General features: G+C 46.1%; 1 protein-coding gene across 4 annotated transcripts in view; it reads right to left on the reverse strand.

The window, feature by feature from the left end:
* The window catches only part of D2HGDH (D-2-hydroxyglutarate dehydrogenase), a 55,214-nt gene that overhangs the window by 7,777 nt on the left and 25,280 nt on the right, over positions 1 to 22,157 (reverse strand). For 3 of the 4 annotated variants that reach the window (XM_064286352.1, XM_064286349.1, XM_064286350.1), the window contains 3 exons: positions 13,823 to 13,966; positions 10,725 to 10,867; positions 3,592 to 3,757 (listed from right to left, as the gene is read on the reverse strand). In XM_064286352.1, the coding sequence (XP_064142422.1) occupies positions 3,592 to 3,757; positions 10,725 to 10,867; positions 13,823 to 13,966 (453 nt within the window). The remainder of the gene's footprint in view (positions 1 to 3,591; positions 3,758 to 10,724; positions 10,868 to 13,822; positions 13,967 to 22,157) is intronic. The other variant, XM_064286351.1, reaches the window with a different exon arrangement.

A 22,157-nucleotide genomic window follows, 5' to 3' on the forward strand; every position in this document is an offset into this window, starting at 1 on the left:
GTCCTTTTCTAGTGATTGGTTTTTTCTGATGATGTATCCAAAGTAAGCAAGCTGACTTCTTGCCATCCTCACTTCTAAGGACCATTCCGGCTGTACTTGCTCCAAGACGGATTTGTTTGTTCTGGCATTCCTGGTACAGTCAGTATTCTTTGTCAATACCACAATTCAAACATGTCAGTTTGCCTTGGATCTTCGTTCACTGTCCAGCTTTCATGTGCATATGAGGTGATTGAAAAGACCATGGCTTGGGTCAGTTACAACTTCCTGATTAAAATAGTAACTGCTAAAACTTAGATGAGAAAAAGCATGGGCCAAAAGAAGGTAATGAATTAAAGAAAAAGAAATCAAAAAGAAGTGAGAGACAAATAGAAGGACCAAAGTAGAATGAAATAAATAAATCCAAATAGCTAAGCAACTGCAGCGTGTGTCAATAAACACAACGCTCCAGTTAAAAGACAGTGAATTTCAAAATGAATGAAAAGAAAAACCTAGCTACATGCTGTTGAAAAGAGACACCTCTAAATCACAGGGATAGAGAGGGGCTGAAAGTCACAGGAGGAAAAACAATATGTCGGGCAAGTACTAAGCAAAAGGAAGTGAGTGTGGCTGTATAATACCAAGCAAAACAGGCTTTAGGCAAAAAAGCGATTCTAGAGATAAAAAGAGTCAGTTCATCATGATAAAAGATGCAGCTTACCAGAATGAAATGATAATTTTAATCTCCTATCCCCCTAACAGGAAACCCTCATGGTGTAGTGGTTAAGAGATACAGCTGCTAACCAAAAGGTCAGCAGTTTGAATCCACCAGGTGCTCCTTGGAAACCCTACGGGAAGTTCTACACTGTCCTATAGGGTAACTATGAGTCAGAATCAACTCGATGGCAGTGGTCAATGGTCAATGGTCATTCCCCTAAGAAAATACTGTCCAAACTGACAGAGCTACAAGGGGAAAAAGATCAGGGGACCGTCACGTGGGGGACTGTTGGCACGTCTCTGTAATTGGCAGCCCAAGCAGGATACAAAAGATTAAACAACACAGTGTACATATTTGATCTAAGGAACCTGTACAAAGCACTGACTGCCAACAGCAGACAGTACATTCCTCTCAAGGACTCATTAAACAGTTATGAAACCGACCACATACTAGGCGATTTATCAAGCTTAAACAAACTGATCTGACACAAACCAAGGTCTCTGGCTACAATACAACTACATAAAAATCAATAATTAAAAAAAAAAAGTTTCTGTATAACTTGTAAGTCAAAGAAGAAATTATTATGGAAATTAAAAAAACATTTAGAACTGAGATAATAAAAATACATACTATGTAGAGAATGTCTGCCTTGAGCATTGAGCTCTTTTAAGATCTATCTATATGGGATCAAACTGACAACCACAACGTGGAACATTAGATAGGAAATTTAGAGGGCATGAGTTTATGTTAACAGAGGAGGAACAACTCAGAAAAGGAGGGTGAGAATGGCCACACACTATCAATGTCACTGAATATACGTGTAGAAATTGTTGGACTGGTATATCTTCTGCTGTGTATCTTCACAAAAACAACAACAAAAATAAAATAAACTATTTTTAAAAAATACTGTTATGGATTGAATTGTGTCCCCCCAAAATGTGTGTCAACTTGGTTAGGCCATGATTCCTAGTATTGTGTGGTTGTCCACCATTTTGTGATCTGATGTGATTTTCTTATGTGATTGTTAATCCTATCTCTGTGATGTTAGTGAGGCAGGATTAGAGGCAGTTATACTAATGAGGCAGGGCTCAATCTACAAGATTAGGTTGTATCTAGAGTCAATCTCTTTTCAGATATAAAAGAAAGAAGTGAGCAAAGAGACAAGGGGACCTCATTCACCAAGAAAGAAGTGCCAGGAGCATAGCATATCCTTTGTACCCGGGGTCCCCGTGCTGAGAAGCTCCTAGACCAGGAGAAGATTGATGACAAGGACCTTCCTCCAGAGCCAACAGAGAAAGAAAGCCTTCCCCTGGAGCTGGTGCCCTGAATTCAGACTTCTAGCTTCCTAAACTGTGAAAGAATAAAATTCTCTTCGTTAAAGCCATCCGCTTGTGGTATTTCTGTATAGCAGCACTAGGTAACTAAGACACTAACTACAAAAACTTGAGGGATCAGCTAAAGTGCTACTGAGAGATAAATTTAAAGATCTGGATACTTAGAAAAGAAAAGGCATAAAACCAGTGAGCCAAAGGCTCAATATATAAAGTTAGGAAAAGAACAGAACAAACTTTAAAAAAATGAAGAAGGAAAGAAAGAATAAAGATAAAAGCAGGCACTAATGAAGTAAAAAAACATACAACAGAAATGATCAACAGAGACAAGTGCTGATTCTTTGAAAGGATCATAGAATTGGAAGACCTGATCAAGAGAAAAAGAGATAAGAAAAAGAGAAGGACCCTCAATGAGATGGACTGACAGCGGCTGCAACAAGGGGCTCAAGCATAGCAACGATTGTGAGGATGACGCAGGACCAGGCAGTGTTTCATCTGTTGTAAACAGAGTCTCTGTGAGTTGGAACCGACTTAACGGCACCTAACAACAACAATAACCAAACATTCAAGGTAAAAGTAATTCCGAACTTACACTAATTCCTCCAGAGATACTGGAAGAGTGGCTATTCTGCAACTCATTTTATGATTTTGATACCAAAGTCCAACACCAAACCAAAACCAAACCCATAGCCATCGAGTCAATTTTGACTCATAGCGAACCTATAAAAAAAAAAAAAAACCCAGTGCCGTCGAGTTGATTCCGACTCATAGCGACCCTATAGGAACCTATAGGAGAGAGTAAAACTGCCCCACTGGGTTTCCAAGGAGCGCCTGGTGGATTTGAACTGCCAACCTTTTGGTTAGCAGCTGTAGCTCTTAACCACTATGCTACTGGGGTTTCCAAGTCCAACATAGACAAAAAAAGATTATCACCAGATAATACCATCCATAAAGACACCTGCAAGAAATCTGAACAGAATATGCACAAAACGAATCAAACAAGATATAAAAGGACGGTGACCAAACTGGGCTTATCCCGGGAATACAGGAATCATTTGGCTTTGGAAAGACCAATCGATATAATTTACCGTGTTAACAAAGCAGAAGAAAACAAACCCCTGGTTGCTTCGATAGGTGCAGAAGCAGCATTTAATGTATTCAACATTCAATCTTGATTTTTCAGCCATCCCTGGGTAGAGCAAATGGTTAAGTACTTGACTACTAACCAAAGGGTTGGTGGTTCAAACCCACCCAGAGGCACCTCAAAAGGCAGGCCTGGCGATCTGCTTCTGAAAGGCCTTAAAAACCCTGTGGAGCTCGGTTCTACTCTGCACGCATGGGGTCTCCACGAGTTGGAGTCAACTCCATGGCAACTAACAACAACAACACTAACTGTACAACAACTGATCGCACAATCTTGATTGTAAAACAGCAGGTTCCCTGTTCCACCTCCGACCACGGCGGTTTGCCTCATCCATGCGGTGGGCTTGGTGCCAGCGGCATCCGCTGCCCGACCGAGACAGGTCTGCCAACCCAGAGGGTCCCCTCCTGCCCCAGACTGCTCACCCAGGTGGCCGTAGCCCACCACGGTCTTGGCACTGGCCCCGAGGCGGGCACGCAGGTCCGTTACCAGGTCATAGAGCCGCTCCACTGGCAGGGAGATGTCGTACTTGTACACGTAGCCGTCCCGGCTCAGTGCCTCCGTGATCCTCTCACGCAGGGCCCATAGTGTCTGTCGAGAAGGTGAGATGGAGTTAACATATCCCAGCCAGGGAACTCTGATGGCGACAGTAATCACAACTGCCATCACTTGGTGGGGGCGGTGACTGGGAAGAGGCACGAGGGAACTGCAGTGCCATGGAATGCTTTTGTGTGCCCTTTCTCTCCATGGTCTTGTAACTCCCACCCAAGTGGCTGGCTGGAACTCTGCAAATAGGGTAACTGTGGCCCACCAAGAGGACTGGTCAGTTTGCCATCCCTCTAGGCTTAAAATGTGCTATCCCAGAGGTGGGAAAAGGATCTCACCACCACCAAGGAAGAGAAGCCAAGAGCAGGGTGTGTCCTTTGGATCTGGGACCCTCGTGCTGAGAAGCTCCTGGAACCAGGAGCTCTAGAGAGAGCTGTAACACTGAAGACGGACAAAGCAGTAGAAGAGAAACGGTGGGGCAGGAGAAACTGGCAGGAGATAGCATGGTGGACTTCCCAGCCAACAGAGTGAGAACGCTGAGTGCCTTCGGGCAGGAGGCTTGTTGGCAGAGTAGGGTGTCTCCAGGCACTTGGTGGAGCTAGGTTTGCCAACCCATTGAGCTAGAGCCAAGTGCCTCCAGGCGGAGGCTTACTGGTGGGATGGGGTACCTGAGGGCATTTATCAGCAGAGCTAAAAGAGCTTTGTAACACTTCCCCTAGCAGGGCAGTGGCCAAAGGGCCAGAGAGAGGCATGCCTGCAGGCACAGCTGAGAAGAGGTTGCCCCAATGGAAGAACTGTATCCTGAGCGTTCCTGAACCTGAATTGTAACCTGTTACTTCCCTAATAAACCCCATAATCGTGAGTATTGTCTGTGAGTTCTGTGTGGCCACTGCAGTCAATTATCGAACCCAGCAGAGGGGAGAGTGACGTGGGAGGGACAGTTGGTGTCAGACTTGGTAAAGGTGGCAGAGAGAGGAGGCATGTCTGAACTCCGCCTCATAGAAATCAGCCTTGGACTGTTAATCTTGATTCTCCTTCCACCTTGTGAAGATGGAGAAGGTCACATGATGCCACCCTCACACCATTTTTATAGGAACTTTCTGGAGTGATGGAAATTTGGTGTCTTGACAAAGGTGTGAGCATTCATATTTGTCAGAACCACCCAACTGTACACCAAAATAGATGAGTTTTCTCCTTGTAAAGATGGTAGGTTGAAAACATGCCTTTAGCTCCACTCCCTCCAAAAACTCCATTAAAAGACAACAGTAAAGGAATGAAGAGGCCATAAATCCAAAAACAGGGAGCGGAGGAGCTGCAGAGGACACCAGGAGGCCAAACGAGTCTTTGGAAAACAGAGTTCAGAAGGAGAAGAGCGCCGACCCACAGAGCAGACACTGGGGTCTGCAGAGGGGGACATTAGAAGCAGGGAACCCCCCTGCTGCCTCCCCCCCACAGCCCCCAGGCCTCGGGCTGACCTCAGAGGGCTGGTCAAAAACTTCCTCCAAAAGGCGGTGCAAGCAAAGACCCCCCTTGCCCACCACCACAGTTCACCAGTGGGGTTCTGGGAGCCCAAGGGGCTTAAAGAAAAGTGGTCCAAATGCAAACGCCAGCCCCCCTTCCCTTCCCTCCAAGCCAGGGCCATGGAGAAGTCTCCGGAAAAACAAGAAAGTTCAGTGGGAAACCTGCCTTCCACCACCCCAGGGCTCTCCCAGTCCCCAAGAGCTCCCACGAGCCTTGGATGCCTCCTCAGAAATCTGAGTGAATGGCCGTGGGCAGCAGACATTTGAGGACAGCCCCCAAAAGGAGACCCTGGGAGAGAAAAAAGGGGGAGGGGGAGACCTTGCACTCGGGAAGAGGAAGAAGCAGAGGGTGGTGACATTCCTCAATAAGACAATCCCTACAAAGGAAGAGGCAGGGGGTGGTGACATTCCTCAATAAGATGGTCCCTACATAGTTAAACTTTAAGCCAAGGAAATGATCTTTACAAGGGTCTTTGATTTGATAAAATCCTTAACTCGATAAAGTCCCTAATTTGATAAGATCTCTAACTTGGTAATTAAACCTTAAGCCAAGGAAATAGTCTTCATAGGGGGGTCTTGTCCTGGCTTTTAAATGTTAATAGAGACAGACAAAGAGAAAAAAGGGTATAAAACCCTTAGAAAACGTCTATGGGGCACTCAGATTCTTTCTCTACCTGAGTAGCCTGCTTGAGGCTTCCTAGTCAAGTGGACTTTTACAACTAACCCCCAGCTTGCTAATAAACCTCTGCTTGCTTGGCACCGTTTGTCGCAGTGTTTGAATTCTTTCCTACACCGAAGACAAGAACCGAGGCCATTCTCCGGTAACAGAGCGAGACTGTAATGAAGGGAGCAGACTTCGAGAAAGACAGACAGGATGGGCTACCACATCCGTAAAAGAAGAACAGCGTGCAAACAAGCAATGACCAAAGAGCTCGTCAAAATTAAACTCATCCGAGCTAAAACAACGTCGACCAATTCTTTTCGGTATAGTGACTCTGTATTTCTTCCATCTTCTTTTGAGGCTTCCTGCATCATTCAATATTTTCCCTATCCCAGTAAATCCAGTGCCATTGAGTCGATTCTTAGAAACCTTCAATATTGCAACTCTGGGCTTGAATTTTTTCTTCAGTTCTTTCAGCTTGAGAAATGCTGAGCCTGTTCCTCCCTTTTGGTTTTCTGACTCCAGGTCTTTGTACGTGTCATCATAATACTTTACTTTGTCTTCTTGAGCTGCCCTTTGGAATCTTCTGTTCAGCTCTTCTACTTCATCATTTCTTCCTTTTGCTTTAGCTACTCGACATTCAAGAGCAAGTTTCAGAGTCTCTCCTGACATCCATTTTGGTCTTTTCTTTCTTTCCTGTCTTTTTAATGACCTCTTGCTTTCTTCATGGATGATTTCCTTTATGTCATTCCATAACTCGTCTGGTGTTCAGTTATTAGTGTCCAGTGTGTCAAATCTATTCTTGAGATGGTCTCTAAATTCAGGTGGGATACACTCAAGGTCATATTTTGGCTCTTGTGGACTTGTTCTAATTTTCTTCAACTTGCAGATGAGCAATTGACAGCTTATTCTGCAGTCAGCCCCTGGCCTTGTTCTCAATGATGATATTGAGCTTTTCCATCATCTCTTTCCACAGATGTAGTCAATTTGATTACTGTGTATTGCACATGGTGAGGTCCATGTGTATAGTCGCTGTTTATGTTGTTGAGAAAAGGTATTTGCAGTGAAGAAGTTGTTGGTTTTACAAAATTCTATCATTTAATCTCAGGCGCCACTTCTATCACAAAGGTCGCATTTTCCAACTACCAATCCTTTGTTTCCAACTTTCACGTTCCAATCACCGGTTATTATCAGTACATCTTGATTGCATGTTTAAACAATTTCAGACTGCAGAAGTTGGTAAAAATCTTCAATTTCCTCACCTTTGGCATTAGTGATTGGTGCATAAATTTGAATAATAGTCTTGTTAACTGGTCATCCTTGTGGGCATATGGATACTACCCTATCACTGACACAGCCTTGTACTTCAGGATAGATCTTGAAATGCTCTTTTTGGCAATGAATGTGACGCCATTCCCTCTTTGTCATTCCTGGCATAGTAGACCATATGACTGTCCAGTTCAAAATGGCCAATACCAGTACATTTCAGCTCATTAATGCCTAGGAAATTGAGCCTTCTGTAGTCCATTTCATTTCTGACAACTTCCAATTTTCCTAGATTCATACTTCATACATTCCATGTTCCAATTATTAATGGATGTTAGCAGCTGTTTCTTCTCATTTTGAGTCATTCCACATCAGGAAACGAAGATCCCAAAAGCTTGACTCCATTCACGTCATTAAAGTCGACTCTACTTCGAGGAGGCAGCTCTTCCCCAGTTGTATTTTGAGTGGCTTCCAACCTCAGGGGTTCATCTTCCAGACTATGTTCCACACTGCTATTCCTGGAGTCCAACCTCAGGGGTTCATCTTCCAGACTATGTTCCACACTGCTATTCATCAGGTTTTTACTGGCTAATTTTTTCAGAAGTAAGCCACCAGGTCCTTCTTCCTAGCATATTACCAAGAACCAATGGTACTGAGGGAGGAAGTCAAAGCTGCACTGAAGGGAATGGTGAAAAACAAAGCTCCAGGAATTGACAGAATACCAACTGAAATGTTTCAACAATGGATGTAGCACTGGAGGTACTCACTCATCTATGTCAAGAAATTTGGAAGACAGCTTCCTGGCCATTCCAAAGAAAGGTGATCCTACAGAATGCCGAAATTATGGAACAACACCATTAATATCACACACAAGTAAAATTTTGCTGAAGATCATTCAAAAGCAGTTGCAGCAGTATAGCGACAGGGAACTGCCAGAAATTCAACCTGGACTGAGAAGAGGACATGGAATGAGGGATACCATTGCTGATCTCAGATGAATCTTGGCTAAAAGCAGAGAATACCAGAAAGATGTTTACCTGCATTTTATTGACTATGCAAAAGCATTCGAATGTGTGGATCATGTCAAATTATGGATAACATTGTGAAGAATGGGAATTCCAACACTTAATTGTCCTCATGAGGAACTTGTACATAGACCAAGAGGCAGATGTTCAAACAGACCAAGAGGATACTGTGTGGTTTAAAGTAAAGAAAGGTGTGCATCAGGGTTGTATCCTTTCACCACAGTATGTTGAGCAAATAAGGTGAGAAGCTGGACTATATGAAAAAGAACAGGGCATCAGGATTGGAGAAAAACTCATTAACAACATGCGATATGCAGATGACCCCACCTTGCTTGCTGAAGGTGAAGACGACTTGAAACACTGATGAAGATTTCAAAGACTATAGCCTTCAGTATGGATTACACCTCAACATAAAGAAAGCAAAAATCCTCACAACTAGTCCAATATGCAACATCATGATAAACAGAGAAAAGATTGAAGTTGTCAAGGATTTCATTTTACTTGGATCCACAATCAACACCCATGGAAGCTGCAGTCAAGAAGCCAAATGATGCATTGCACTGGGCAAACCTGCTGTAGAAGACCTGTTTAAAGTGTTGAAAAGCAAAGATGTCACTTTGAAGACTAAGCGGTGCCTGATCCAAGCCATGGTGTTTTCAATCTCCTCATATGCATGCGAAAGCTGGACAATGAATAAGGAAGAATGATCAAAGAAGAATTGACACCTTTGAACTGTGGTGTTGGCAAAGAATATTGAATATACCATGGACTGCCAGAAGAAGGAACAAATATGTCTTGGAGTAAGTACAGCAAGAATGCTCCTTAAAAGCAAGGATGGCAAAACTTCATCTCACATACTTTGAACGTGTTGTCAGGAGGGATTAGTCCCTGGAGAAGGACATCATGCTTGGTAAGGTAGAGAGTCAGTGAAAGCGAGGAAGACCCTCAATGAGATGGATTGACACAGTGGCTGTAACAACGAGCTCAAGCATAACAACGATTGGCGCAGGACCGGGCAGTGTTTTGTTTTTTGTCCATAGGGTCACTATGAGTCAGAACCGACTCAACAGCACTTAACAACAAAATGATAAAACAAAATAACTTGGTAGAAGGATTGGGAGAAAAAAAAAGGAAATCTTCTAGAAAGAAAACAAAATGAGTAAATAGGCAAGAGAAGAGAAAACATAAGACAAGTGGAGGTCGTCCAGAGGCCTAACACCCAAGTCTTGGAGTTCCAGATAGAAGAGTGTTTGTAGGGGGGTTGGGGGGCCTGCAATGGAAGGAGCCACAGGACCATGTTCTGGGACTCTGCTGGCCCTACAGACAGCACTCAGGTACTGAGGAGGGAAGGGGCTTGGCCGGGCGCAGAAGGGCCAGGCAGGAGATTCAGGGTGCCAAAGCGTCTAAACCCATGGAGGGGAGACTTGAGAGTGAGCGTGGAGCCCAACAGGCATGAACCTAGAAAACCAAGGGGTGTGGGGGCCCTGCAGGTACTGAGGGAGTAGAGGCAGGGCAGAGGGGCCAGGAATGGAGGCTCCAGGTGGCATGGACCAGCCCTGGGATTCTCGACAAGAGCAGACGCAGTGGGGGGAGGTGGGTGGGGTCAAGAGGTAGGGGTTGAAGTGAGAGGTGGGGGAGACATGGAGGAGGTAGGGGGAGGGGAGATGTGGGGGTTGGGGGACATGGGGGTGAGGGGAGAGGTGGGGGAAACATGGGAGGTGGTGGGGGTGAGGGGAGAGGTGGGGGAATGTGGGGGAAGGAAAAGCCCATGACTGGGTGCTGGTGGGAGTGACCAGAAGTGTGGGACTGACTAAGGGGGCAGGGGGAGATGAGGATTTGAGCCACGGTGGAAGTCGGGGCTTGGCCCTCATCTTGGACGGGAAAAAAAAAAGCAAGTTAACTGTTAAAGTTTTTGTAATAAAGTAGGAAAAGAGAGTGAATGTTCAGAACCTTGAGAGTAGCCAGGGGCTCAAGCTTGGGACCTGACCTCACCTTCGACCTCCCACTTATCCTGAGATGGGCCAAAATCCAGCACCTTCCATTTCAAATGCCCGCCCCACCATCAGGGGCCTCTCCCGCTGCACTCCGGCCACCTGCTGTCCACCCTTCCCACTGCGGCTTGGAGACTAGGTGGGAGACTGGACGATGGTCCCAGGTTCCCTTCCAGCCCAGGAGCCCTGGTAGCACAGTGGTTAAAGCACTCGGCTGCTAACCGAAAGGTTGGTGGTTTGAACCCACCAGCTGCTCTGCGGAGAAACACGTGGCAGTCAGCTTCCATAAAGATGACAGCCTTGGAAATCCTATGAGGCAGTGTACTCTGTTCTACAGGGCCGCTATGAGTCAAAATCAACTTAACGGTAGTGAGCTTGGTTTTCCCATCCAGCCCAGACCCCATCAAAGCCGAGGATCCAGTCAGACTCAGCAGTGCCTGCACTGCCCATGCTGGACTGGCTGTACCTTCTAGGGGTCCCCAGATGAGGGTGGAGCGGTTGGAAAGGGAAGGAGGGACCCAAGGGCACGTAAAGCAGCCCTCAGAGCACCTTCATCTTCCTCTGGTCTGTAGCCACAGTCCCATCAGTCACCATGCCAGAGCCCATGGCGTGCTCCAGAAAGCCGTCCAGCTTCTCGCCATCATGCTCCCCACTGGAGCCTGAGGTCTCCACCAAGACGTAGAACGGACTTTCTGGAATGAACAAGAAAAGCCAGTGAGCCGAGGTCTGGGCATGGATCAGAGGTCAGAGGCCAGAGCAGCTCTTTAAAATCCACCCCTGTGTCCCTCACACCACCTCGCACACCCCCCAACCCCAGCATCTCTAGGCCTTAGCATCCATTACTCTCCCTTAATGCCAGCGGAAGTCTCTGGGGGCAGGAAGCCCTCGCTCTGGCTGAACGTCAGACAGTGGAAAAGGTAAGTCTTTCCAGGAAGGTCAAAGATCATCTCAGGAACTTCCTGGATGACTCATCAACTCTTCCATAGGAAGCATCAAACAGTTTACACCCCTGAATTGTTTCAGCCTCTTACCTCAAAATCCTCACCTTGGTATGTTCCCCAATTCACAACTATTACATCATGACCATACCCAACCCTAAAGCAGCCTCCACATGGGAAAGACACCTTACATACAACTCCATAGCCGCATAAATACCTGGCCGTGCACAGTTGCAGCCATGAGGGTAAACTCCACCTGGAGAGCGGGTGCTGGATGGAAGGGCTCTGGGTCACGATGACCACATGGGGCTGCTGTGCCCATCCAGGACACCTGTCTACAGGCCTCTTACTGTGTGGATCCAACAAACTTCTCACGTGAGCGGGGGGGAGTCCTCATCAGAAAAGGAACCCCCTGTAAATCCACACCCAACCCCAAAAGTGACATTATGAAGCCCCCCCCCTTCCGTCACCCCTCACAGTGGGTTCCTGGCCTAGGGAGCTTCCTTCCAATGGGCTGACTCCACCATGACCACATGGCAGTCACAGGGAGACGCTGGGAGAATGGGGTTAGAGGGTCTATGGCCCCCGAGGCTGGAATACCTCATGCAAAAGGTCATACTTTTTACCTCATTGTCTGTTTTTCTTAATTTAAAAAGTTATTTTTAAACTATTTTTATATTTAAACTACTTGGAAAGTTTAAAAATTGAAACATGCATTACTAAGTTATTTAGAAATGTTTTTAATATTTTTTAAAAATTAGAATATTTTACTTAAATATATATTTAACATATTAAACTCAGTGAATTTATTTTTTTCAAGGCTACTGTGAATGTTTTTAATATTTTAAACATTAGCATATTTATATAAATATATACTTAACGTATTAAACTTAGTAAGTTTTTTTTTTTTTCAAGCCTCCCGTGAGTTTCTTTTCTACATGGATTGAAATCAACAGATGAGAGCGTACTGATGCACAGTCCTCTCCTGCAGCATTCTGTTGAGATTTCTCCCAGGAAAACGTGATACCCTCCTACAATGACCCCACAGTTCAGACGCTGCCATTTTTCCTCGCTGACACAGAAATTCTGCTCTTGAACATGTCACAGGTCCCACAGGACCCTAGGAGGTTTTGGTAAGTCACTGGCTCTTTTTCCCATTGTAGAAGTAAAATATGCATATAAAAGAGATTTAGAAAACAAAAAAAAGTAAAATTGAAAAAGAAAAATCTCCCAGCTTGCCAAAAATGTTGTTGTTGTCCTCAGTTGTCATTCGAATGGGCCCCTGACTCACAATGACCCTGTGCACGGTGAACAGAACGCTGCCCCGTCCTGCATCGTCCCCGTGACGGGTTGTGGTCTGGACCACTGAGACTCAGGGTTCTCACTGACCGATTTCAGAACGAGGTCGCAAGGCCTTTCTTCCTAGCTCATCTTCATCTAGAAGCTCTGCTGAAGCCTAGCCAGCAGCACGGCAATGCACAAGCCTGCACTGATAGACGGGGCACACGGGCTGAGAATCCGCCGGCTCTACCTAGGATTTGCCAAAAACAGCCCCTGTTCATATTTCAACTTAGGTCCTTCCTGTCTTTCTTCTGTACAGGCAAGGAGATTTGCCAAACCACAAACCTAATGAAGGACAGAGCCGTGCCCTGGTCTTTCCCCAAAACATGATGTTAAGAGAAGCTTTCCTAACACGATGCCCACTGGCCACATGGTGCCCCTCCAGCAGACCCTCACCCACCCGGCAGACTTCTCCCACCCCTCAACAGACCCTCACCCACCTGGCTGACCCCCACCCACCCTTGCCCTGGCAGACCCTCACCCCCCCAGCAGACCCCCACCTGTCCCCCCGGCAGAACCCCGCCCACCCTCCTAGCAGACCCTTACCCACCCGGCAGACCCCCACCCGCCCACCCAGCGGACCCCTCCCCCACCCAGCAGACCCCCATCCACCCAGCAGCCCCCTCCCCCACCCAGCAGACCCACCATCTGTCCAATGGTTGTATCCTGGCTTATTTCTTTACCATTGGATATTTAGGTTGTTTTCTTTTTTATTACATTAAAAACAGCACCTCGTTCGAAATTTAGGATATAAGGATTGCTCCATATTTAGGATTAGTTCTTGAGGGCAGATTTCCAGAATAGTAATTGCCTAGACCTACAGGTGAACATTTTGAAGACTCTACATTCATAAAGCCAACCTGCTTTCCAAAGCAGTGGATTGGTCTACACTCCCCACTCAGGGGACAGGAGGGCTGGCTGTGCCGGGCTTTTATCTGCTCACTCAGAAAGCGACGCCAAGACCACAGCCTACGCACCTCCTGGACGATGCTACTAGGTGAGAAGACGGGCAGGCCTGTCCTTGGGGCAAACGTTTCTGATGGACACGCTGCAGCTGTCCCAAAGACCCAGAGCAATGGCACAACCGGCAGCACTCAGCTAAACTAATGCAGAGGGAGTGTTTTAAAATGAATGCAACCAAGAATTCCCTACTCATCTGATTACAGTGACTACCAGCTCATAGAGGGTCTCAATGAGTCAGAATCGACTTGATGGCAGCTGGTAATGGTAACAATAACCAGGGTTATGGTGCTGCGACTGCCTCCTGACCTTGAAGATGGGACAAAGTCTCCGGACTCTGGGTGGTCCGGTGTGTGGCAGGCAGAAAGGGTGGCAGCAGCGGTGTCTCTGTGCCCTGCGGGTCAGTACCTCGGACAGGGCAGGCAAGGTGCAGGTGCTGCCCCACCAGCCGCATGCACTCGGCGTCCATGAACTCGAAGGCAGACAGGATCTCGCCCAGCATCTTCTTGCAGGACGTGAAAGCCTGCAGAACTTCAGCGAAGCCAGGACAACCTACAAAAGGTCAGACAACACCACGTTGGCATGCAGGACAAGGGGACACAAGGCCAGATGAGACGTGGTCAGCAGCCCCCAGACAGGTGCCTTGAGAGCAGGACAAGAGCCCAACCTGTGTGGACAGAGTCCTTGCCACGGGTGGGAGGGGTGCCACGTGGGGACACCCGCTGCCTGCTTGTGTCTCAGATTAAGAAAGTGGTCACCTGAAAATCATCCCAAAGTGCTTGGGAAGGTGAACAGTAGTCAGACAGAAAGGAAGGACCCAGGTGTGTGGAGCAGTCTTGTGGCAAGTCCTTAGAGACGGGTCAGAACGGAATTCTCTTAGCAGAGTCAGTGCTGAAGTTTTACTGGGCTCTTAATGCACTTGGAGTCTCTGGATGTTGCAAACAGTTAACACATTCACCTGCTAACCTAAAGGTTGGAGGTTCAAGTCCACCAGAGGCACCTCAGAAGAAAGGCCTTCCAAAATATCAGCCATTGAAAACTCTATGGAGCAGTTCAACTCTGACACCCATGAGGTCATCATGAGTTGGAATTGACTCCATCACAACTGGTTTGGTCTATTTTTTTATTAATGCATTCAACAAACATTTGCTGAGCTTCCACGAGGTAGCAATGCCCCACGTGCTGGTGAGGCATCAGCAGAGCCCCCGCCCTGGGGAGCACCATGGAGAAGCAAGGCCGAAAGGAAATGAGGAAACAAGGGCACGTGTCAGCATGTGGCAGGGCTGGAATACCTTCAGGCCAGTGCCCGGCAGGCTTATGTGGGCCGGGGTGGTCCTTCACATGGCCTTTCAGAGTCAGATGGAAGGAAGTGAGAGAGTTACAGGACATGAGAAGAGTGCTCCAGAGAAGATCCAGCAAGTGCAGAGGCCAAGGCCAGCCAGGTGTGCAGGAACAACAGGGCAGTGGCAGGCAGTCAGAGAAGGGACCAGCTCTGAAGATGCAGTTAAGGATGGTTCAAACATGGGGTATGAAGGAAAGAAGGAGGTGAGAGCACAAGGAGGCAAAAGCAGCAGGAAGCACCGGCCACTGTTCACCGAGATGGGGGCTGGGAGAAACAGGTTTGGCAGGACTCTCAGGAGTCGATTTGGACTCTAAGTATTCAGTTTGAGAGTCTTTCAGACAGCTCCATGGTGCTGCCCAGGGGTGGCCAGACAGATGAGAATAGGTTCAGGGTGAGCTCTGGCAGGAAATGAAGCTGCAGATGGAATGTGAGCCATCAATCTGGATGACTTCCCCAGAAAGGCAGTCTGGAGAGAGGAATGTCAGGACTGAGCCGGGGATCCTTGCATGCCAGGTCAGGAAGGGGAGGCGAAGGAAAGGAACCCGGTGGCGGGGCGCGGGGGGGGAAGGCGGTGAGGAAAGGAGGCCTGAGGGGGTGGTGAGGAGGAAGAGGAGCACCAAAGAGACAGGGTCATGCCAGAGGCTGAATAAGCAGGAGCTGTGAGAACTGACCACTGGGCGGGCAATGGGGAGGGCTTTATGGGCCCTGGCAAGAGCAGGATTAATGGTTGGTGGAGAAGTGGAGCCAAACCCTGAGTAAAGACAGGGGAAAAGGCTTCTGTCCTGTGAAGGGGAACTAGGCTATTTGGTCCCATGCCCACTGAAAACAGTGAGAATTGCTGGACAAAAAAATCAAAACTAAAAGCATTGAAGAATGCCAAGAGAGAAAAGAAATGAAGGCTCAATTTGGAGAAACTCAGTGCCATGGGGGGCAGGGCCAGCACCATGACCAGAGCCACTCTTGCCCAGACGGCACGTGCCACACCAAGAAGAGTTAGCTTTGGGCTTCAACAACTTGCTCAAGGTGAGGAATCTAACAGGAGATCCTTCCCACAGGACTACATCCTCTGGGTAAGGGTGAACCGGAAATAAGCCTGATTCTCACCCATCCCAAAAGACTGCAGGGGAAGTTGTCTTAGTGCTGAACAGAACAAGAGAGAAAAAGAAAGGGAAAAAGAAAAACTTTCTACCGATAAATTGTGACCATGGATTGGCCCTTGTGCTGACTGCAGAGTAGGTTCTCGTTCCCTGTGTGGTTCATAGAAAGTCAAGGCCATGAACTTGGTCTGGATGCTTCCAGACTGGTAGGATCCACAGCCACCTAGCAGAAGCAAATGTGAATCCTCTCTGGGGGAAGGAACCTTCACCCTCAGCCTCTCAGAATCCCCACAAATAATTCTTCAATGGCAATGAGCCGCATACTACCAAAGATAACAAAGCACACAAGGAAATAGGCACCATGAGGAAGAACAAGCAGAGACAACAGACAGTTAAAACAGACCACAGATACTTGAAAAAAAGGGTTCATCATATTATAAAATAGTTACACTAATTATGTTTAAAGAAAGAAATGATGAGCTTAAAAGCATCTGAAAGAAGACATGGATTGGACTGGACAATGGGTTGGAGAGGGATGCTGGTGAGGAGTGAGCTTCTTGGATCAGGTGGACACTTGAAACTATGTTGGTATCTCCTGCCTGGAGGGGAGAGGAGAGGGTGGAGGGGGTTAGAAGCTGGCAAAATGGACACGAAAAGAGAGAGTGGAGGGAGGGAGCGGGCTGTCTCATTAGGGGGAGAGTAATTGGGAGTGTGTAGCAAGGTGTATATGGGTTTTTGTGTGAGAGACTGACTTGATTTGTAAACTTTCAAAGCACAATAAAAATTATTTTAAAAATATCTGAAAGGAATAGAAAACTATAAAAAATATTGAAAATTTGTAAAACAACCAAATAAAATGTCTAGAAATGAAAACTATAATTATATTAAGAATTCAAAAGACAGGAAAAAAAAACCCTCCATGGATGGGTTTGGCAGTATATTAAACACAGTAGAAGGGAACCTTCATGAACTAGAAGACAGATCAGAAGAAATGACCCAGAATGCAACACAAAGTAAAAGAAAAGATGGAAAATACAGAAGGGAGGTTATGAGAGAGGACAGACTAAAAACTTCCAACATATGTTTAATTACGGCCCAAAAGCAGGGCGGGGAATGGGCCATATTCAAAGAGGTAATAGCTAAGAAGTTTCTGGAACTAACAAAAGGCATCCATCCAAGTATTTAAGAAATTCAACAAATTCCAAGGCAGAGATAAAAAGAAATGTATACTCATACACAACATAATGAAAACTGTAGTAAACCTAAGATAAAGAGGAAAATCTTTAAAGTGGCTCCCCCCTCCAAAAAAAAAAAAAACGAATACCTTTGAAGCAGTAGCAGTTAGGTGACAGCTGACTTCCCACCAACAACAGTGGAAGCCAGAAAACACTGGAATGTGTTTTCAATGGGATGAAAGAAGGTAAATGCCAATACAGACCAGGATTCCAAATGGAAGACCTGATGCTAGAAGGAATGAAGAGCAAAGAAAGTGGTCAGTAAAATAAAAATTACGATCAGACGAACTAAAAAAAAAAAAAAAAAACTAGATAGAATTAAAAACATGACAAGAATAACATGCAAGTTGGGAGGGGGTAAACAGAGTTAAAATATTCTAAGATTCTCAAAACTTCAGAAGACAAATGTATTGATTGGATTTAGATTTAGTAAGTCAATTATAGGAGTCACTGCGTGGTGCAGATGGCTAATGTGCTCAGCTGCTAAACAAAAGGTTGGAGGTTCCAGTCCATCCAGAAGTGCTGGAGAAGAGAGGCCTGGTGACCTATTTCCAGAAAACCAGCCAGTGAAAACCCAGTGGAGCACATTTCTACTCTGACACACTTGAAGACTCCATGAATCAGAGTCAACTTGGTGGCCACTGGTACTGGCACTGGTACTGGTACTGGTGCCAGTACTGGTGCTGTAGAAGACTAGTGCTTAAGGACAAGAGTCTTTATTTCTCAGCTCTGTACAAGCCTAAGCTGGAACCAAAGCTCTTTGGTGTGTCATCGGACGTTCTGTAGCTTCACACGTGTTTGCTGTCAGCTCCTGAGGTCTTTGGTCAAGAGCACCGGCTCACCTCAAACCCAGGGAAAGAGCAACAGAGCGGTGAGCAGATAAAGGGCCAAAACGAGCAATTTGTTAAAAAACACTCTGTCCCCAACAGAAAAATGGAACATCTCCAGGGAAGAACAAATTAGAGACTACAGAAAGAAGGTCCCAATGATGAAAACTCTACTCCGGGCTCTCAAGGAAGCGCAGAAGGAAAAGCAGTAAGATGACCAATAAAAGGTACAGCTAAGGATTTTCAGAATTTGCTCTTGAACATAGTGTAGCTAAAGCGAAAGGAAGAAATGATGAAGTAAAAGAGATGAATAAAAGAAGATTTCAAAGGATGGCTCAAGAAGACAAAATATTATAATGACATGTGCAAAGACCTGGAGATGGACCAAAAGGGAAGAACATGCTCTGTGTTTCTCAAGCTGAAAGAACTGAAGAAAAAATTCAAGCCCTCGAGCTGCAATACTGCAGGATTCTATAGGGAAAATGGAAACCCTGGTGGGGTAGTGGTTAAGAGCTACAGGTGCTAACCAAAAGGTCAGCAGTTTGAATCCACCAGGCACTCCTTGGAAACCCTATGGGGCAGTTCTACTCTGTCCTATAGGGTTGCTGTGAGTCAGAATCGACTTGACTGCAACAGGATTTTATAGGGAAAATATTAAACGACTCTTAAAGCACCAAAAGAAGATGGGAGGAATACACAGAGTCACTATACCAAAAAGAATTAGTTGACAATCAACCATTTCAGGAGGTACCATATGAGCAGGAACCAACAGTACTAAAGGAAGAAGTCCAAGCTGCACTGAAGGCATTGGTGAAAAACAAGGCTCCAGGAATTGATGGAATACCAGTTGAGATGTTTCAACAAACGGAAGCAGTCCTGGAAATACTCACTCGTCTATCCCAAGAAATCTGGAAGACGTCTACTGGGCCAACAAACTGGAGGAGATCTATATTTATGCTTATTCCCAAGAAAGGTGATCTCACCAAATGCAGAAATTATCAAAAGATATCATTAATATCACATACAAGTAAAAGCGGCTGCAGCAGTGTGTCAACAGGGAACTGCCAGAAATTCAAGACAGATTCAGAAGAGGACGAGGAACCAGGGATATCATTGCTGATGTCAGATGGATTGTGGCTGAATGCAGACAATATCAAAAAGATGTTTACCTGTGTTTCATTAACTATGCAAAGGCATTCGACTGTGTGGATCATAAAAAAATTATGGACAACACTGGGAAGAATGGGAAGTCCAGGACACTTAATTGTGCTCATAAGGAACCTGTACACAAATCATGAGGCAGGCGTTCAAACCGAACAAGGGGATACTGCGTGTTTTAAAGTCAGGAAAGGTGTGCATCAGGGTTGTATTCTTTCACCACTCCTATTTAATCTGTATGCTGAGCAAATAACCCGAGAAGCTGGACTATATGAAGAACGAGGCATCAGGATTCGAGGAAGACTCATTAACAACCTGTGTTATACAGATGACACAACCTTGCTTGCTGAAAGTGAAGAGGACTTGAAGCACTTACTGATAAAGATCAAAGACCACAGCCTTCAGTATGGATTACACCTCAACATAATGAAAACAAAAATCCTCACAACTGGATCAATAAGCAACGTCATGGTAAATGGGGAAAAGATCGAAGTTGCCAAGGATTTCATTTTACTTGGATCCACAATCAACACCCATGGAAGCAGCAGTCATGAAATCAAAAGACACGTTGCATTAGGCAAATCTGCTGCAAGAGACCTCTCTTTAAAGTGTTGAAAAGCAAAGATGTCACCTTGAAGACTAAGGTGCACGTGACCCAAGCCATGGAATTTTCAATCACCTTCTGTGCACATGAAAGATGGACGATGAAAAAAGAAGACCAAAGAAGAATTGATGCCTTTGAATTGTGGTGTTGGAGAAGAATATTGAATATACCATGGACTGCCAAAAGAACGAACAAATTTGTCTTAGAAGAAGTACAACCAGAATGTTCCTTAGAAGCAAGGATGGTGAGACTATGTCTCACATACTTTTAACAGGTTGTCATCAGGAATCAGTTCCCAGAGAAGGACATCATGCTTGGTAAAGTAGAGGGTCAGCAAAAAAGAGGAAGGCCCTCTATGAGATGGACTGCCATAGTGGCTGCAACAATGGGCTTAAGCATAACAAAGATTGTGAGGATAGCGCAGTGCCAGGCAGTGTTTCATTCTGTTGTACATGGGGTCACTATGAGTTGGAACTGACTCGATAGCACCTAACAACAACAAGGATTTTCAGAGCAGATCTCAGTTAAAAACAGCATACACGCCTGTGTCCGCACAAGTGAGAGCCCACAGGCCTGTCTCTCTGGTTGAAGACATGAGATCGCTGTGGAGTCTCAAGAGCAGGAGGAGGTGCTGAGCCAGCATCTCTCAGGCTCACTGGCCTGGCATCGGCTGAACTTCACCAACGGATGACATGAGAGAAAGCAGAACCAACGGACTAGAAAAGCGGTCAAGAGAGCAGACTTCATGAATAATGGGAGGATCAGAAAGTAGAAGAGACCAGCACAGGTGAACAGGTACAGAAATTAATGGAGCTTCTTGGGTCAGAAACCTTACTCATCGACGTGGAGGGAGTGGCCATGTGTTCACCTGTGAGCATTGTCCTGGAGAAGGTGTTTCCGCTGCACATACATCTGGATTCAGGCTTCTGAGTGTGGGGATGCGCCAGGGGCTGACACCTCGGCAACACTGAAGGACATGGAGACTGAGTGCTCTCTCTCACATTTGAGAAGTAGAGGGGCTCGGGAGAGCGCTCCAGGGGCTCAGAAACACAAGGCTCCCCACAAGACCATGAGCACAGCAATCTCGCCCAGCCAATCCCCGCCTTTGAAGGTGGAGTGTCATCTCAAGGCAAAAATGACTGAACACAATGCCAATAAAAGCTCTCACCTATGGAGCTGTCTCTGAGAAGCAACAGGTGACTGCAATGGGGAATTTCATGTGCCCCCTTGGCTGGGCAGAGGTGCCCAGTCTAGGTTTGCTGTGAAGGCATTTTGCTGATGGGATTCATGTCTATAATCAATTGGCTGAGGTAAAGCAGATCACCCTCCATCTGTGTGTGGGCCTCGTCAATCAGTAGAAGGCCTTAAGAGCAAAAACTGAGGTCCCACTGAGAAGGAATTCTGCCTCAAGACTGTGACACAGAAACCCTGCCAGTTTCCAGCCCACTGCCTACCCCATGCGTCTGTCAGTTTGTCATACTGTGGGGGCTTGTGTGTTGCTGTGAAGGTGGAAGATATGCCTCTGGTATTCAAATATCAGCAGTCTCATCCATGGAGAAGAGGTTTCAGCTGAGCCTCCAGACTAAGACAGACTAGGAAGAAGGGCCCATTGGTCTCATTCTGAAAAGAATTAACCAGTGAAAACCTTATGAATAGCAGCAGAACATTGTCTGTAGAGGGCCAGCGAAAAAGAAGAAGACCTCCAAAGAGATGGATTGACACAGTGGCTTCAACAATGCTCAAGCATTACGATTGTGAGGATGGCACAGGACCAGGCAGTGTTTCATTCTCTTGTACATCGGGGTCGCTATGGAACCAATGCAGCGGCACCTAACAACGACAGCAGCATGGCTATGGACTTTGGACTCAAGACCACTGGTGTTTCTAGCCTGCCTTCTGAACTGTGAATGCTGGACGTGCCAGGACCCACACTCATATGAGACAATTCCTTAAAATCAGTCTCTCTTCCTCTGTATATGCACATACACCCATATCGTTTATATATATATAATTGTTGTTGTTGTTGGGTGACGTTGAGTGGATTCTAACTCCTAACACCCCCATGTGACAGAGTGGAACTGCCCCCCTGGGTTTTCTTGGTTGTAACCTTTACAGAAATAGATCTCCAGGTGTTCCTTCTGCAGAGTCGCTGGTGGGTTTGAACCACAACCTTTTGTTTAGCAGCCAAACACTTAACAACTGCATCGCCAGGGCGCCTTATGCGTGTGTATATATATTGAGTACATATGTGTGTACACACACACTCATAATACATACATAATCTCTATTTCTATCTCTAGGTGTCCCTGGGTGGTGCAACCCGTGAAAATGCTCGGCTGCTAACTGAAAGGTTGGAGGTTCACGGAGATTAAAGAGAGACGGCAATCAAATGCTGTGTGCGAACATCATTTGGGTCTTGGACCCAAAAAGTTACACATTTGTTTCTCGTTATTTGTGGCAGTTATGTCCCATAAAGTCAT

This window comes from Loxodonta africana, chromosome 6 (genome assembly GCF_030014295.1).
Source record: "Loxodonta africana isolate mLoxAfr1 chromosome 6, mLoxAfr1.hap2, whole genome shotgun sequence".
NCBI lineage: Eukaryota > Metazoa > Chordata > Mammalia > Proboscidea > Elephantidae > Loxodonta > Loxodonta africana.